The sequence below is a fragment of the Lepisosteus platostomus genome, chromosome 13 (assembly GCF_059453375.1).
Source record: "Lepisosteus platostomus isolate fLepPlt1 chromosome 13, fLepPlt1.hap1, whole genome shotgun sequence".
In the NCBI taxonomy this organism is placed as follows: Eukaryota; Metazoa; Chordata; class Actinopteri; order Semionotiformes; family Lepisosteidae; genus Lepisosteus; species Lepisosteus platostomus.
In genome coordinates, this window is record NC_142623.1 from 12,630,990 (window position 1) to 12,650,430 (window position 19,441).

At 37.5% G+C, this 19,441-nt stretch overlaps 1 protein-coding gene across 1 annotated transcript in view; it reads left to right on the forward strand.

The window, feature by feature from the left end:
- rspo1 (R-spondin 1) overlaps positions 1 to 19,441 on the forward strand; it is a 58,952-nt gene that overhangs the window by 35,749 nt on the left and 3,762 nt on the right. The window contains exons 3-5 of the mRNA XM_088603151.1: positions 3,458 to 3,649; positions 7,100 to 7,249; positions 9,644 to 9,835. Of these exons, the coding sequence (XP_088459277.1) occupies positions 3,458 to 3,649; positions 7,100 to 7,249; positions 9,644 to 9,835 (534 nt within the window). The remainder of the gene's footprint in view (positions 1 to 3,457; positions 3,650 to 7,099; positions 7,250 to 9,643; positions 9,836 to 19,441) is intronic.

Below are 19,441 nucleotides of genomic sequence, written 5' to 3' on the forward strand. Positions count from 1 at the left end.
TTCTATCCGGTTACTTGTAAAATTTTTCCTGCCCACATTAATGTCATGCCAATTAAGTTGATCCTGCTAAAATGTCTTCCAGAACAACTGACTCATTCTGAGAGTGTTGTGGTAAACCAGTCTGGCACTCTGCTATACAAAGCAGAAACCTTTGTAAAACACTGTGCACTAATGATTGCTCAACACTTACTGTATATGCAAAATCAGTGATAGTGGGGTTACCTCAAAATAGCTGTTTCTGAATTACTCTTCACATTGTTTTAAACTGAGAGGTATCATGCGAGAAGAACCATATTCAAGTGTGTTCTCTCATTAAAACTATTTCCTGCAGTTTTGGAAAAAAACCATGATCATTTCTTTTTTTCATAGCAATCATTGATTTTAAGATGTACAGTATCTGTATCTAAGGAGGAAATTTAACATTGTCATCCAAGGAGATGAATATAAGTTTCAATTTGGTAGACTACTGCTACAGTATCAGTGCAGTGTCAGTGCTTCATTGGCAAATGTAAAATAAGATAATTATGCCTTTTATGATTAACTGCCAGTATGATTAACTACATTATACAGTAGTTATACAGTAGTTTGCTAAGTGTGACTTTCGTGCAGCTAATCTAATTGAAATGTTTGGTTGCAGTTATGATTATTTTTGATAAGGATGCTGTTAATGCTTTAACAGCTTTTAATGGGACTTCATACAAGGTATCTTAGAACTTTGCTTTGGATTATTGCTTTGGAAAGTAAATTACCATTTTAATACCCACCTTACCTTCAAGACTACATGACAGATGATTTCCTGGTTTCAATATATTTAGCATTTAAGTGAAATACAGCACTGATAAATCTTAATAAATGTCTCATCAGTACAAGACTGCCTAGAAACAAGATATGTATCTTCATTATGCATCATCATGTGCATGAAGGTCAGCTGTGATTGTCATTTATTATTTACTGTTATTTAATGTACAGAGTACATTCTGTGGTGTTGTCTGTCGTGCTGTGCATGTCACAAGAGAATGGAGTGAATAAGACACTAAATGTTCATGTATATATGACAAATAACCTATTCCTCACCTTTTCTGTTCTTCTCCCCTTTGTGTGTTTCCTTCAAATGTTATTGCTACAGGAGTTTTTTTTTATTCAGTTTTGATTTCAGAAGGGGGTTTCACAGTAATCAATCATTCGTGTATGTGATCGTAAAATCTTCAGTAAGTTTTGTGTGTATGTTATATCACAAACCTTTTCGTCTTCTGGCGTCAAATATCACCAATTGCAAAGTCGAGCTTTGAGGTTCTGCAGTATTAGTCTCCTTCATTACGTGTTTTATGTTGATGCTTACGTACTCAGGCCTATACGTTTTCCTATTCCTCTTTTATGTGGAAAGGTTTGTCTGTGAGAATGTCTTCTGACTCATCCAGATTGATCCCGCAAACTCAGTGATTTCATCTCATCACATTTTCAGGCACTGTGAGACCCGTCCCTTGAGAATAGACTGAGGACTCCCCAGGTTGTGTGTAGGCTGTGGTGTGGGCACACACAAGATTAAGATTTATTATAAAAAGCAAAGCGGTAGAGTTTTTTTTTTAGAGAATGTCAAAATTATTCAAGCCAAAAACCATGACTAAATTAAATTTTAATTCAATTATTAAAACCAAAAACCATGACTAAATTTGATCCTACATGAGACCTTACAACTTACCACCTTAAAGCTTCCACCTCTCAAAATAATATACAGTATATACAGTACAATAATCTTGCACAGAATGTTTCTATTATTTGACCATTTCCTGCAAATTATCCTGGCAAAAAGCCTACTTTCCTTCTTCCTTAGGGTTTTAAGTTGTGGGGAATGACAGTCCTTGATTTACTACTGTATGAAATGCATTGGTACTGTCATATTCTCCTATTTTTATTACTATTATTCTGCTTTGGCTTTCCTTGTAGCCTCCCTCAGAACCAGAGATGTCCTACACAAAGATCTAATTTCACTACACCTACAGTAAACCTGGGTTTTTGCACATGCTGTAGACAAACCTGTGGTTCACAAAAACCTCATTCCGTATAAAACTTAATACACAAGGAAGTGGTAGAGAGTACAGCAGCAGCCTACATCAAGAACATTCAAAAAGTCAAGCCTCTATATTTAATGTTGTATCTACTGAAAGTAAACCACAGTCATTGCTGTATATCATCAAATAAACCAACTGATAACATCAGACTGGAGAATTCTGAACCAAAGGAAAAAGCCATCCATTTTCAAAGATAGAGTAGAAATGTAGAAGATCTAATCTAGGTTACATGTGAGGAAGTGTAATAGTTAAGATTTGTTATGTTTAATGATTTGTTACTCTTGTAACCTTCAGAACCACCATCATGGGAGCATGAAATAAGAAAGGTTATGATGGGAAGCCATTCAGCCCATCTATGTTATTTGACTGCAAGTAGCTACTGTAATAGGTCCAAGATATCCTCCAGTCAGCTCTGGAAATAGCTTCAACAACATGGTTAAAAGGTGCTGATTTTTGTCTTCTGTACAATGTGAAATAATAAAATGACTAACAGAATGCCACTATGTATAGTTAAAGTGCAGAATATAAATTGAAAGATGTCCCATTTAATTTGTACAATGCACCAGAGCAGCCTGATACATTTCTAGGATTGAAGGTACTGTATGTCCCAGAGCAGAAGGTTAAAAGAACTTAAATATTTTAGATTGCAGGGGGACCAAATTTGATTTCCTAAAAAGCAATGAAAAGTCAGCATGGTCAATCACGAGAACCAGAGGATACAAGTGGAAACTACAGGGAAATGAGAACATGAAAAAAAAATACTCTTTTTTTGTTTTAAGGAATGTCTGAATGAGATTTACAGATCAGTTAGCTACCTGCAACCAAAAAAACTAGTACGGGCTAATTGTCTTCGTCTTGTCTTTTCTGCAAGAAACAGTTCAAAGAAGAAAATTAAAAATATACTGTCATGTGAATTAACATTAAATCATAAAAATATTCACTTTAAAAAGCATATCCATCATTTGTTATTCAACACAATGAGACATCATTGGAAAAGGATAAATACCAATCTAAAGCTCAGTAAACCTAGGAGAGGTTTATTGATTAAAAAAAAAACAAAGAATAGTTTTGACTTAAATGTTAAACAGTGACCACGATGTGACTTTAGAAATCAAGCAACAGATTAAATATAAATGAAACCCTCCAAAATCTAAATTCCTAACATCATGAGCAGAGTTCTTTGACCAAAAATGGATTCAGATTTTTCTGGTCAGTTGTGAAGCCAGCTTCATTAAGTTAATAATTCTGGGTTATTGGATTTTAGTGTTTGAAGTACAGACAGAAAGTGAGAAACAAAGCTATATATGAGAGCCAGTGAGCTGAAGGACCTCAGTGTTTTTAATTAAGTTGTATGATGGTACGCTGATATTTGTCCTCCTTTCTTTCAGTAAGTACTGAAGTGCCCCCTTCTTGTTCGAGGGGGTGTGAGCTATGCTCAGAATACAATGGGTGCCTGAAGTGTTTGCCCCGACTCTTCATTCTCCTGGAGCGAAATGACATCAGGCAAACAGGAGTTTGCTTAGCATCGTGTCCTGTGGGGTATTTTGGAGTTCGAAATCCAGATATGAACAAATGTACCAGTAAGTACCCTCACATTCTTTTCTTTGACTGATGGTTTATGTGTGAGCACACTCCATACCCTTGTTGTGTAAAGAGCTCAGGTCGCACTCGAGAGAAAAAAATGGATCTACAGTATTTCACTGCTGGTGTGCATACAGTAAGCGAGTGGAGTGGGCTCTTTTTTGTGTGAAGACGGTACCGTCAAAATAGACAGCTCGGGTAATGTCTACAAGATTCCCATTAAGTTTGTAACACTAGTCATTTAATGTGCTTTTTGTTTATGTGATATAGAAATGTAAAAATCTTACATCATTATCACTGCAAATTGTTGAATCACAATAAGGTTTTGGTATATTTGGTATATGCCAGCTTATCACAGGAAGGTTGTTTAAGCAACTAAATGTGTTTGTTTTTTTTATTTAACCAAATAAAAGCTAACCCAGAAATTATTTCCCTTCATTTTTCCCCACTCCTTAGTATTCAAACTGCAGAGTCACAGTGAAATATCTTTTTTTTTGCCTTAATGTAAAATGTCCTCATCTTCGTGTTTGCACTGTAGTGGTTATTCTGGCTATACTAAGTGGATTTCACTAGGAATCTGTTTCCAATGTCTGTTCCTTTAGAGCAAGACAAATATTGAGATTAAATGAAAACAGTTGTAAAAAAATAATTTATCTGAGCTGGACCTCAGTTTTATTATTTTGGGTTGACATGACAAAATGCATACAAGCACTTGTGGTTAGTATGCATCTGTGGTTTTAACTTTAGAATCTAGGCCTGTGTGGAGGAGCCTCATAAGTGAAAAGATAAATAGATCATTGCTCTGAACTCTCTCCTGCTTATTTGCTTTAGATATACTGTACCAACATACAAATTGGAGTATAATGACTCCAATGCAATACAATTCAATGCTTCTAATATACATTTCTTAGAAGTCATGTATCCTCTGGTTGAAGACTTAATTTTAAGTCTGTTTTTAGCGTGGTGTTTGTTAGAGTGGTGTGAAGACCATCTTCCAGTCGTTACATTATGCTTTAGCATGAAACTCCCCACCTGTGTATTGTAGATACATTTAATATTGATCAGATGCCTTAAAAAATCTCTTAATAAAATAAAACCACTTGAAAGCGATTTCAATTGAAGTAATTAATTAAGTAATTAACCTAAATAGCTGGCAGGTATCCTTGACGTTTTAGATTCTCTTGTCTTAGAATCATTCTTGGTCTTTATTTTAAAAAACGTCAGGTACATTTCCTGTCTCATCATGCCATGTCATCACTGATGTTTTTTTTTTTTTTACTTTTTTAAATGTATAACTTCCCAGAGATTTTACAAGTGTAGCACAAGTCTCGAACCAGCAAGGGTCAATGATGCAGGCTTTCTGTAGAAAAGCAGTCTGATCCTGAGTGCCTGGAAGGAGAGGGAGAGCATCAGTAGCAGGAACGATGCAGCTGTCACTGACAGCTCTGGAAAACCATCCTATTTTCATCATCCCTTGGTCACATGCCTAGAAATACAACACATACAGCAATACAACAGTGTCTTCACTATGGGGCTCAGCCTGTACCGCACCTGTGCCCTTGCTTGTTGATACACTGGGGAGCCCAGATATACTATAGGTGGATTTTCATTGTTCATACTGTGTTTGAGAGGCTGTGGACTGTCAGTTAATATATCAGTATCACAGCATATCCATTGAACCCTTATTTATGATAACCCAAACTGTATATTACATGTAATATATTGTTTTATATATTCTAATCCAGTTCCCTTCTGCTCAAGAATACCCAGGCTTGGCTAAAATGACATTTATGAATGTAATCCCAGTGTGTTGTACTCTGTACTCCATGTATCGTCTCTCCTTGTTCGGGAGAGGAATGTTTCAGGGCATCTTTTAATGGTGGGATATACTGTATACAGTACTGCTCACAGACACCAAGCCCTTGTTAGGTGGTCTCTTGTGTTGGCCTATGCACTTGTCCATTGGTTCTATTAGGGTTTATTTCCTTTTTTTTCTTATTTCCTTTTTGAGTGCTGTGATTTCTGGGGTTTGTAATTCCCAAGTCACACTCACACCTAACCTTTTCTGCTGATATAAATTGTGCCTGCTCTCCAAGGTTCTGCACCTCACTGTGTCCTAGTTCTGTATGGAGTATACGTAACGGCTCTAGTTGCCTTATTTTTTATACAAAATTGTGATAATAACCCATAAATCTGAGCTATTGTAACATGCTGGCAATATTTAACTTCATTACTATATTGCATCTATGCTGTGATCTGAAGTTTTCAAACTCTTAGTTATATGAGTTATGAAAGCTGTGGTAGATTTCTAACACCTTCTCCCACTGTGAGACCCAATACTATCTTTATGTGTGTCTAGCTTGAGAAGAATGAGAAAGACTTTCCATTCCATCTCCATTGTTTTCGCTTTTTCAGAACAGTGACTAGACCAATCCCCAGATCTCAAATAAGGTGCAATACAATATTTGTTGGGGTTCCTAATGTTTTGGCCAGTGAGTTTACAGAAAGAGAGATAATAATAGTGTAATCGGTTCCTGAGTGACATTGCATTAATATCAATATGTGTTGACGTGCAGAAGTCAGATAGCACAATTACAGAGGGAAACTATGCTGTGTGGATCAGTAATGAATTTTTGAGAGCACTATACTGTCCCAGCAAAGCAATCCATATATCTAGAGTGTGATTATTTCAGAAAGTGTGCATAATATTACTATATTGATCATAACAATGTCATAGAAATGTTTTGCAGGTCATACAGACTAGGTATAGTAATCAGGCACCAAATGTTTTGTGTTTGTATTTGCCAATTGCCTCAGTGATCAAAATAGGTTGCCTTATCTTTTAATTGGTTTTATATTTATATTACGATAATCTATAAGTACAACCTTAGACCTAGTCAGATACTCTGTTGGGTTTCCTCTTGGTTCTCTGGTTTCAGTTCAAAAACATGCTGGTAAGTTAATTGGCTTCTAGGAAAACTTTCCCCCTTGTGAGTGTTTGTGTTTGTATCTGTACGTGTGTCCTGCATTAGACTGGTGTCTGGTCCAAGGTGCATCCTGCCTTGCGCCCATTGCTTTCGGAGACTGACTCCAGCTCCCCCATGACCCTGTGTATGGCTAGGACAGATTTGGTATTACCTCATAATCTTGAAAACCAATTGAAGAAAAATACATTATTGGTGAAATAAGATATGAGATTTTCTGTTAGTTATGCTACAGTCTTATGCGCTGACTTTCAGAGATGAGAAAGCACTAAATCATGAAACAACATCGGGTAAAATATACATATTAAACTTCATGTCCCGTAGAAATGTTTTTGTTTTGAAAAGGTCAAAAGTTCTCACACCTCCCATTTTAAAGAGCAAACAGAAAGCCAGACTTTGCCCATGACTGTAAATATTGGCTGTGCTGAGTATTGACATTGTGCTGTCTTTTTCTCTTTCTTTCAGAATGTAAAATAGACAACTGTGAGGCATGCTTCAGTAGAAATTTTTGCACAAAATGTAAGGAAGGACTATATTTACACAGAGGGCGATGCTACTCCAGCTGCCCAGATGGGTTCACCACCCCAAATGGAACCATGGAGTGCACCAGTGTGGGTGAGTCTGCTGCAGCTCTCTGCTTCGACTCAAGGACTCACAAAACTACCTTCCCCAAAAACCTGTGCCTCACACATTTTCTGCCTGTGTTTCCCTGGCTAGTTCCTCAGGTTTTGTCATACACAGGACATGAATAGGAAGAAAGTCCATCAATACTTGAAAGTAATGGAGATTGTTTCCCATAGTGATTGCTTGACTGATGAACTGTGATTGAATATCAGCCATAGCACCCTGAATATTGATCTAGTCAGATCATAGAAGTTTAGCAAGGGTTCTTGGATGGAAGATGGGAAAGCTGGAAAGCATGTTGCTGCTGAAAAGGAAGTGGAATTGGTGGATAAGTAGGTGGTGGTGTTGTTTCATCTCCAATGTTAGCTCCAGACTCAACATTTTCCAGCATAGGACACTTTTCAGCTGTTGAAGGGGTAGCTGTGTGACTGAGGCATTGAGTACATTACACACTGTGGGTACTAGTAACCCCACAGTGCTATTCTTAAAATCAGGGTTTTTTTACTCCAGTGCTACTGTCAAATCCAAAATCTGCTTATAGAAGGCCTTGCTGAAGTCCTACCTTTACGTGAGTCATAAACTGTTCCACTCACAGACCCTAGCCTTCCTGAAAAACAGATCTTAATCTGAAATTGTCTTTCTAGTTAAAGTATGGTGAATTTTAAATGAATAAATAAATCTTGTTTATTTTTTTAGCAACTTTTCTGGATTTAGGACTGCATCTTGCCAAGCAAGTGTTAGAGATGCATTTAAACATTTAAATGAGAAACATTTAAATGCATAATTGAGGGGGAAATTGACTGTTCTTCCAGAAGAGCAGGAAGTAAAGAAAGGCTTACAGATACAATGGTTAAAAGGGTGACTGGAACTGGAGTACTTTGTGAAAGTGTTGGAGTAACATCAGGGCTGCATTTAATGTTTCAGTACAGTTTTCCGGCTGGTCTTAATTTTTGTGAACCCATCTTGGATGGAAGCCCGTGGGAGTTAAAAAGTATTGATTTCTTTTAAAATATTTATGTCAGAAGTAAGCAAATACTGGACTAATAACATTAGTATTTGAAACCATATTTAATTTTTCAGTCATTTGGCACAGTGGAAAATCTGCATTTGTATCTGACATACTTTGGCACTCCTCTCTCCCCATTTTACTGGATACCTCTGTAGTCTTATCACTTATTCTTTTCACATTTATATTGTTTTGGCACTGTCAACTTCTCCTTTTTAATCATAAAATTGATGTCTCACCAGAGCATTTTAGAAGAAATGTTCTAATTCCTTTTGATTAAAAAAACTTAGCCAGATACAATTATTTTGAATTGTGAAGAAAATCAGATGGAGCATGTACAGTATTTCTAAGTTGTAAATAAAATCAGGAACAATTGGAATGTAATTTAGGGGGGGACTGACAGTGTTTTCCTATATTCTCCACAAACGAACCAGCTTTATTTGTTTTAAAACCTTAATCTTGAACTGGCCCTTGGTAATTTGAAATTATTTCAGACTTGTTCTTCTCTTATTAATCTCTTTTCCATTGGGGAAAAATATTTGCTCTCTAATGTCTGTGAGCAGCTCAATTTAAACATTTAGTTAATTTACCTGTGAAATATTTCTTAACCTCCACTGTAGGAATGTTATTACACATACAGTACCTAGATTTTAAATGCCTCACATATATGGAAGAGAATAATATTATATTATTAAAATCCAAGGAATAAATTATAATATTCTCTGGTTGTCACTGTATTCATATTTATATTGATGCCCATGAATTTGTCCAAAAAGTCACAAAGTGATTTTCTCAAATGGTAAGATTTGAGACAACCCAATCTTATTAGACTTTCTACTCCTTCCATTTGCAGTTTTAAGCTTTTATGAGATACCTTCAAAAGCCTGAAAATGTAAATATACCCTTTTATATGCTCTGTGAATGTGTTTTTGATACTGTTGTTTCATGGTTAGAGAAGTCTAACAGGTCAATTATTAAAGACCTGCCTTTTCTAAATCTATGCTGACTGTTCCCTAGGATCTTATTCAAATTCTGATGATCCTCTAGTCTGATCCTATGCAATTCCATAACATTAAATATAATAGAATGCATCTCGCTCATTCAGGTTATTCTCCCATTGGTGCAACTCACTCCAGCAGACCCTGCAGATCCAGAAGCCTCACCTTCTTGGCTCTTAAATGTCAGTCCTGACCATTCATCATCCTCTGGGAAAAGTAGCCGAGATGTCTTGCCTCCTCCTACTATTCAGCACACTTCTTTTGACATCGGGCAAATGATGTTTTCTTGTTTGTAAATATAAATGTGAAACGAGATCTATGGCATTGTGCGCTGCACAAGATCTCCAACCAGTCTGTCTGTGTCTCTCCTGTGTCTGACAGCCCAGTGTGAGCTGGGGGAGTGGGGGCCCTGGGGATCCTGTACAAAGAAGGGCCGGAACTGTGGCTTCAGGAAGGGCACTCAGAGCAGAAGCAGGGAGCCACTGCAGCCAGCCAGCGCCGACCCGTCGCTGTGCGCTCCGGAAACAGAAAGTCGGAAGTGCACGGTACAGAAGAAGCGTTGCACCAAAGGAGGTGAGTGTCTGCAAGTGCAGGCTTACAGCAGGCAATGAGTTGGCTTCTAAAAACTAAATCAGCAGCCTTATCACCCTGCAACTCACAACGGGCAGCCCACTGAAGCTCAGCAGGTGTGAGCCTGGCCAATAACTGGATGGGAGAAGAGGTATTAGTGCGGCCAGCAAGGGGCGCTTACCCTGCGGTATGTGTGGTCCTAATGCCACAGTTTAGTGACAGGGACACTTTACTTTAAAAAGGGCGGTCCTTCGCTTGAGACATAAAACCGAGGTCCTGACTCTCTGTGGTCATTAAAAATCCTAGGGTGTTTCTCGAAAAAAGTAGGTGTGTAACCCCCGGTGTACTGGCCAAATTACCCCCTGACCAATCATGGCCTCCTAATAATCCCCATCTATGAACTGGCTTCATCACTCTGTTCCCCTCCCCACTGAGAGCTGGTGTGTGGGGAGTGTACTGGTGCACTATGGCTGCCGTCGCATCATCCAGGTGGGGCTGCGCATTGGTGGTGGTGGAGGGGAGACCCCATTACCTGTAAAGCACTTTGAGTGGAGTGTTCAGGAAAGCCTTATGTAAGTTTAAGGAATTATTATTATTATTAAACTGTGTACGCTTATAAATGGAAGTCATTAGCTTCCTTTAGTTAGATAAAATAAATACTCTAGTGTGGAATTGTTTGCAACAAGTAAGTACTAAAGATATCTGTGGAATGCAATACTGGCAGATGAAGTTTTCTGCTGAACACTACCCTCACCAAAAATTAGAGAATGATCCATCAACATGACCCATCTTGTCTAAAGTAGAGAGATAGCTCAATATGTGTTATGTCGCATGCTAGTACTCACAGATTAGTAGCAGATCAGGCCTTTTCCTGTGTGTGTTGTGCTAGGGGAAAGAAAGCTGATCTACTGTAAGTAACCTTGCAAAACATGGGTGTTGGTACATATACCTCTGGGACAACACTGAAGGCAGCATGAGACAAGGTTCAGGAGTTTACAGGCAGTGTGTCGAGGATATAAAAACAGGAAGGGCAGTTCAGAAAGTGGCTATTGAAAGTGGGTACCTTTTTTCAATATTTAATTTAATAATATATTCGCCATCAGCATTTGTAAATATCTAGTAGAATAACGCATCAATTTGCAAGGTTTAAATACCACTAGAGGCAGACAGACCCACTGTTAAGCACACATATTTGGTAAGGCAGCAAATACAGTGATCACATTAAGAGAGCAGTGTCCCCCGTATTAACAGATATATCTTTTGTTAAATGAAGCATCCCCATTGGTAAGAAGAGGATTACCTCTCCTTAAAAGAGCTGTAAATACATCATTATAAAAAAAAACTTTGGATGGAACAAAGATTGTTCAGTACCTTCCATAACCCAAAATGGATGATGATTCAAGGGAGGGGGCCACTCATCCCGCAGGTTAATTCACTCAAGACTCCCCCTAGGGTGCAGGTTTGCCACTTGAACATCTACAGTATATAAATACAGATGTACAGCAAGAAATGCTTACATTCCCAAATGTAAGAAAAAAAAACATTTGGTGATGCTGCTGAGACAAATCCTTTTTATATAAAAATATATTTATATTCTATTTGGTGCAACACTAACTGTGTTACATACAGTACAGTGAAAGACTAAAAAACCAGCATAGCAAAGTCGAGCACCGTTAGTGCATTAATGTTATGCTTTGGGTATTGTCAAAGTCTTGTACTTTTAGGACATGTAAGCATTTCATTTTAATTATTTTGATGTGCAGTGTACCAGTTGTGGAGAGGTGCAGTGTTACCATATGTGTGCCACACATTCCAGCAGTTGCACGAGGAGATGACTCCTGGCAGGAGAATTTGACAAATGAGTCTTCCATTAATCAGCCTGAGAACAAAGTATTACTTTACGTGCGAATGAATAAGAGGACCTGACAGTCTTCAAGTAACGTTATCCTCATAGCGTCGTGGAGCAGCTGAGTTTTTTTTTCTGTTTCTCTTTCATTCAGGGCAGCTTATGTAAACATGCATTGAAGTGCACTAGACATGTTAACAAGACCAGAGAAAAAGTGTATAACAGCAAATTGAACCTAAACCCAAATCCTGGGAGCTCACATGGAAAATATGTTAGGCCTCTGGGAGCAGAAAGAGCAGCTCTACTAGCAAGTAGGCATAAATCAGTCAAATATGTAATGCCCAGTCTTATCATTGGTCATCCAACAGGGTCTCATCAGATGCAACCCAATTCTATCTCATCCTTATAGCAGGAACACCCTCGTCTGCATGTAATTCTGGGGGGGAGTGAACCACACATTTCACATTTTCCACCAGGTTTCAAAAGGATTGAGATCTGGGGTTTGGTCTGTTCAGGGAAGGTGATGGAAGTCTGTCTCCACCTCCCCAAGTCAATCGCGCTTTGCCTGAAGCTGAGATCGGTTCTTTTGAATTGGGGTTCCTAATGTTTTGGAAACCTAGTGTGCTGTTTTGTTTCTTTTGTTATAGTAAGAATGTTCTCTTTTTCCACTGTACTGTTTTATAATCAGAGCTGAAGTGTGAGAAACATGGAGAAGAAAGATTATACTCAGCCTGTTTGTGCTGTTTGTGTAGTGGCATAAAGAGTCTTGTGTTATATAGGCTAATTTCTAGACTATTTATATTGTGGTATTCAATCTCCAATTCACAGACTTAAGAAATGTGTAAAAAAATACTGTGCATGAGTATAGTTGTAATATATAGGTTAATAGTAAATGCTATCTGTATTGACCATTTTTCTGCTTTTAATTTAACTTATGTTAAGGGATCTACAAGAATTTCGGCTGTAGTTAAAAACATGCACTTTTAAAGAGCAGACATACTGTATAAATGATGAGCTTTTTAGATTTTACCACATTAACAATGGAACATTTTGGTTCATTCAAAAATATACTAGCATGAGTTCTCCCTTTGTTCTTTAATTGTTTTTTTTTTGGTTGTTTTCTGACTTGGGTTAATTTTTTATGTGTTCTGTTTGCTTAGCTGATCATTATAGACTAGAAGTATGTTTTTATAATCCCAATAAGATTTTATTTGTCTACTAAATAAAAAAAACAAACTCCCTAGTTACAACATTTTACGAGGCTGTATTTTTGCTTTTTGATTTACTAGCGGACTGCTTTTAAGCCAAGGAAACAAGCAATATCCCGACTCTTCATTGAATCATGCAAATGTTTTTCATGTAGTCTAAGCCCTTGCCACACACCAAAAAATAAAATGTATGAAGTATGTATTTAGTTTAATCTATAACAATGAGAACATTTCTGAAATATCAAGAAGTAGACTATGTGTTACACATCTAGAAAGCACTACTGTATGTCTCCTTTTTAAACAGTTTTGCAATACTGTTGATGTTAATAATTCTAAAAATAATGGTAACATACAGTATGCTGACTGTACAGTATATAACAGGAATCAGCAGGTCATCTTAAGGAGCATAGCCACTAACTGGGCTGGTATAAGAAGTGATGTGCCACAAGAGTTCAACTGAGGCCATGTTTTTTGTCTGATCTGTATCAACAATTTAGATTCTGATATAGTTAGTGAATTGGTTAAATTTGTGAGTGATACACAAATAGAGGGAGTGAGTTTATGAAAAGAATCAATGTCATGCAGTGGGCAGACATGTAGCAAATGAAATTCAAATTAATCAGCGCAAGGTGATCCACCCTGGTAGTAGGAACAAATACACATACATTTCGCATGCATGTTCCAGAGCTGCAGCAAGCTTCTGTACACCGGAAACGTCTGGCTGTCTATGTACAGTAGTATGTCAAGTCCTCAATGACATCATCAAGACAATATGAATAAAAATACAATTAAAGAAAAATAGCCTTCTAAGACAAATTAAATTGAATTCGATAATTTTTTAATACAATATTCACTAGTTTGTCACCAACACATGTCAATGGTGGTTTGATTGGCCATTATGAGAACATTAGAACTACAGCTTTTGTGTATTCTGTGCTCCTGTGTTCCTAGTTGGTCTTTGTTACCAGGAGATTCTTAGGTCAAGCCCTGTTTCTCTAATCGACCGACTGCACAGTACCTTAACAAATTTCTTAAATTCCTTGAGCTCCATTAATCAGATAAGACAAAAACTTAGGTCCTGAATCTACGCGTTAGTTCCTGATGCATGATTCATCCCCTTGTCTCTGTGGGTTCTGCTACATAACTAGTCTACTTCTTCTTTTTTATATTATTATTATCCCCTTGTGGCAGACACAGCCATAACTCTAGGAGGATGTATAACATTTTTATGTAATTTATTATAGGCTCGATAAAATATACTTGTGAGACCCTGTGTTGAAGCCTTTATAACATTTATTCTCTCTTAAGGGAATTTTTTGTCATGCTTTATTTCTGCCCTCCTAATATGATGCATCCAGATTTTGTCAAGTATTTATATACCTGTCTCCAGTGTAGAGATGTGTGTTTTTATGCGACACTCCAGCAATAGGTCATCCTCCTGTCAGGATCCAACTTATGTGCCACATTTCTAAGGGCAGCTAGTGGGGCTGGTAATCTTATAAAAAAGATAAAGTATATATTATATATATTATAAAAATAAATTAGGAGTGAGATCTAAACCTATTTCAGCAGTTATTTGCTAATGCAAAATTTCACCAAAAGAATCTGATTCTTTCAATTGAAGAGCCCAAAAAAGTAACAGTCTAAAAATAATGCTTGAAGAATGTTTTATTTCCCTGTTGAATAACCTCAATGTGAGAAGGCCTTGCTTGTAATTATTCAGAAAGGAGTGGGCTCGTGGCTTGACAGGCTATGACAGCACTGTTTGAGAAATGAGAAGTAAATTTACATAGCTTGACGCCTGCTTTCTGGAAAGAATTCTACTTAGGATTCAGAGGAATAATTAACAGTGAAATATTATAAACTGCACCATAAAAATGTTATGAAGCTTGCCAGATTTCTAAACTTAGCAGCTTGAGGGGAATTTGAAACAGCACATGTCTGATTACCTACTTAAATTTCTTCCTTAGGAATTAGAGCACCATCACAAATCAATACTTGCTGAGATTATTCTTACTGAGGACAAGCCAGACAAGAAGGTTTATTTTTTGTCTGACACATACATTTTGTGCAAACATTTTGTTAAATTTTGCAGTAACATGATGTAGTGACAGTTTCATAAACTACTTAAGGTACATACGGTTTGTGCTTATGTGTATTTGGTTGTTCGTTTATAGTACGGGTATCCAAATCTCTTCATTTCTTTGAAAGGTTTATGTAGATTTTAGCTAACAGAAAGCTGTTACTGATTGATAGTGGTATTTAGCTGGATTACAATAATAAAAAAGCATGTATACATTTAAAAAACAACCAAATACAGTATTTCTAAGAAATGATTTCAGAAACTGCCTTTGTTGGATATTGCAAATAACTTGGCAAATAAGTTTTTGAACAGAAACGGAGAGTCAAATTGTGCCAGCAAGTGATATAAAGTAATTGACTTTATAGATGTAAAATCTAATTAACTCAATATGCACCATCTTAAAACGTAATATGGTAATATACAAGCACAATGTACTGTATAGGATGGGGATGGAATGAGTGTCGCCGAGTTGGTGTCGACTCATGGGGACCCTATGGACAGTTCCACTGTCACTATCCATAGAGTTTTCATGGCAAGTGGATGGCCAGGCCTTTCTTCCACGCAGATAGTGTGAGTGTTGTTGCCGTTGTCACGGAAACGTGATCCTCCACCCCCACCACCGCCCCATATTGCTGCCGCCCAGTATGGGTTATTAGAGAACCTTGTGCCCCGTGGTTTACAGGGGGTCAGAAATATTCCAGCACTTTAATTCAGACCCCTATCGCTCCACCAGTTAGCACTGCTGTAATTCACCATGTTAGATGCAGCATCTAGCTCTTACTGCTGCTCGTTTTTGTAGAGAGTCCTAGTGTGCAAGTTCTTGGATTATATTAATGGGCTGAATTTTTTTTTTCCTTTGGCAGTTCCAGTTTGGTGAGGTTTGTAATAGATTAATGCACAGGCAAAAGCTTCTTGTGCACTCTTAATGTTGTTTAATATATAACTGTAACATAGCTGTTACATCTCAGAGTGCGCGACGGTAAATATAAATATAAATGTCAATGTCGTTTGATCACTCCATAATAAAAAGAAAATAAGTGATGGTTTCAGACTTTTCAAAAGTAAAAAAAAAAATGATATAGTGTTGGATGTCGTAAAGTGTTTTTGAAGGGGAAGACAGCATTCTCATTACAAAGCAATTTTCAGAGCGATTAGAGTCATGACAAGGCCCACGACACATACAGTGTCCCGTCTAGTTTTCCTATAAATTCCACCAATTATGTGCCTGAAGTTCAGCCTAAGCAAAGTTACCAGCATTATGTTTTAACTTTTTTGTCAATCTCTTCCTATATGAAGGTGCAGTACATGAAAGGGTTAAAGAGAAAGCACAAAGAATTCACTAGAAAAAAGTACTGTGTATAGGTGGCTACTTGCTTGACCCAAGCATACTTTGTGGTAGTTTCTTCTTTTCCCAGTCAAGCAAACTAAACTCACGTTCAGATGTTGAATTGCAGATCTCTCTAATAAATCCCTGTAATTGGCACACCAGTCTGTTTTAAAAGCATAGTGTGGCAATGCTTGTATAACACAAGTGATTTAGTTGCCTTTGCCTTTTTACAAATGCCCCATGCTGAGAACGTCAACATTTCTCCTTTTTTGTTTAAAAAAGGCATTTGCTCAGAGATAGAATTTAACTCATCTGACTAAGTCCCATGACAAAAAAAAATGCACAAGACTTATTTTAACCTATTATTAATTGAATTTGCTTAAAATGGCATTTAGCATTTAATTTTGATTTGTACTGTATATTGAATAAAGATAAAGTAGAAGCGATAAATTTAAGAATTTGTCCCTCATGACAAAAGCATCCCTTACTGAAGCACAGATATTTTAACACATTCATGACACACATTTTAACACACATTTTCATTAACATTAAACTAATTTTCACATCTATAACAGGGCTCATTTGGTGTAGGCCCTGTTACCGTACCACTAACCCACTGGAGCATGAAAGGCATTGTGAACTTGCAGGGTCAGATGACATGCCTTTCCATGCACAGAGCTGGTTTGCCCGCCTGTGGGCTGTGTGACTTTCAGTGATAGGGAAATGCTGGGAGATGGCAGAGGCAAAGTACTCTCTTTCATTTTTACTGGCACAGTACATGATGTCGCCTGTCCTCTGACACACAAAAGCACAGTAAGCGTTGATCAACACTGTCTAATCAGACTTCTCATATATGAATGGGAACCATTCTCTCTATTTTAACAAAGAGATAACAAATTAAGACATTTTTTGGCCTATAGTAAAGGAAATCAGAACTTCTAAATAAATAAGACACCAAGCTGTCTTCTATAATAAAAGGTCAGAGTCTGTTACTCTTTCAGATCAGATTACCCTGACAGAAATTTATTTCAAGTCTTATTGAAAACAGGAGCTCTTTCACAGTATAGCTTCTGCTGGTAAGGTGATGACATCTGTACCTCATTTCTTCCTGTTCTTGCCTTACAGTTCTTCCATCTTTTCCTCTTTTCCTGTATTTATGCTATAGTCTATTCCTAAGGATGCTGGCACTAGGATTTGCCTGCCAGTGTTGACTCTTTGTTTTGTAATAAGTTGAGGTCATAATAATTTAACAGTAAAGTTAATTATGCTGCTTGTGGCAGGGGAACTGAGTAAGCTGAGCACACAGGTGGTTTGGTGCTGCAGCTAGTTAGGGACTCACTGACATAGAAGAGCATGAAAGTTCAGATTTGGATGTTGAATCCAAAAACACCATCCAAAGTACTAGGAGGAAATCTGATAAAACAAGGTCAAAGCAAGCCAGGGTTCAAACACCTTGTAGATGCCAAGGACCGATAAGAGAATGAGGTTGATACCAAGCAGAAATTAGGAATCCAACAAAACACGGGTGAAAAACATACTAGAGACTTTGTGGAAAAAAGGTTGGCAAGTTCAGGAACAGATCTCTATAACAAAATCCTGAGCAGAGTCAAAGCAGCCCTTAAATTATCCCTGAACCACCTGAACCAGGAGAGATAGTTAATAGTCTCCAGGTGATTCAGGTCTCCTGTCAAATCAGTGTCCATGACATCTGGTGCTGTGTGGCAGCTGGGTGAAGCAGTGGTAGGTGAATGGCCCACAGACTAGCAGTTGGGGCGAGCACCATACTAATACCATACAGTACTATTGTTCCAACACTTCCAAATAAGGTGATCAAGATCAAGGAAAAAAAGCCAGTCTTATCTGAAATTTAGTTGCTCCCATTTACTGCAGCTGTATAAAACAGAGAATAATTATTGTACGGTGGGGTCATGAATCAACAGTTTCTTTGATTTGTTATACTGTAAGTAGAATTTTGCGTTTTATATATAATACTCAGGGGGCAATGTTAGTTAATGACCATTAGTGACCATTAGTTAGGGTGGAGTGGTGTGGCTCAAAGGTTGCCAGTTCAAATCCTGTGGCCGGCAGAGGAATCCTACTCTGTTGGGCCCCTGAGCAAAGCCCTTAACCCCAACTGCTCCACGGTCGCCGTATAAATGGCTGACCCTGTGCTCTCTGACCCCAAGCTTCTCTCTCCCCACCTGTGTGCCTGTGTGTCTCAAGGAGAGCAAGCTGGGGTATGTGAAAAGACAGATTCCTAATGCAAGAATTTGCATATGGCTAATAAAGTGATCTTATCTTATTAGAATTAAAATAATAAAATAAAAATAAAAGTTAGGGTGTTCAAGTTTAGTGAGCTGTGTAGAAAATGAAATTCACAATATCAGTGATTTGCCTTTTACAGAAATCAATACATGAGTTCCCAGGAAGGGGAATGTGATGACTCTTGGTATGCAGTTATCATTATGTGAAGGAATCCCTATGTCCTTTTAAGACTTTGTTTTAAAGAGTCTAAATTTTAACTTGAGTCCCTTGAGTACATACTGTACATTGCCGATTGTCAGTGCAAGTCACTGGTAAAACAAAAACCCTTGCCACCAAAATAAACCTCTTAGACTTATTACATTTAAACAAAATATATTCCACTTGTAAATATCAAGGGAGCCTAGATTTATCACAATGTGTGTGTTTGGTTTCATTATTCACAGCATGCTTGGTAATAAAAAACATTTTCACAGGGACAAGACTATCCTTCCAATTCATTTTAGGTTTTATAACCTGCTGATCCTGTCCAAATTGTAAAGACTATACTTTTGTACTTTTGTACTTTTGTACTTTTGCTGCCTTTCATACTTACAGCAATAATAACGCATTTCCACGTAGTCTCCACCTTTGGTTCTTCATTGTCAAGAGTGAAACACAAACCTGAGGGCACAAGAGGAAATTGAAGGAAGTGCATTTAAATCCGAAAACAAGAGGCTGGTTGGGCAGAATGGCCTCATTTGTAATCTTTCTTGTGTTCTTATAAAACATGCATGCAAGTGGACTCAAATGAGGTAGAAAGATTTAACTATCAAAATGTTGATGTTATCTTAAATACAAGAAATATTTCCAACTGTTAAGCATTCTGTTCCTAGTAACGCAA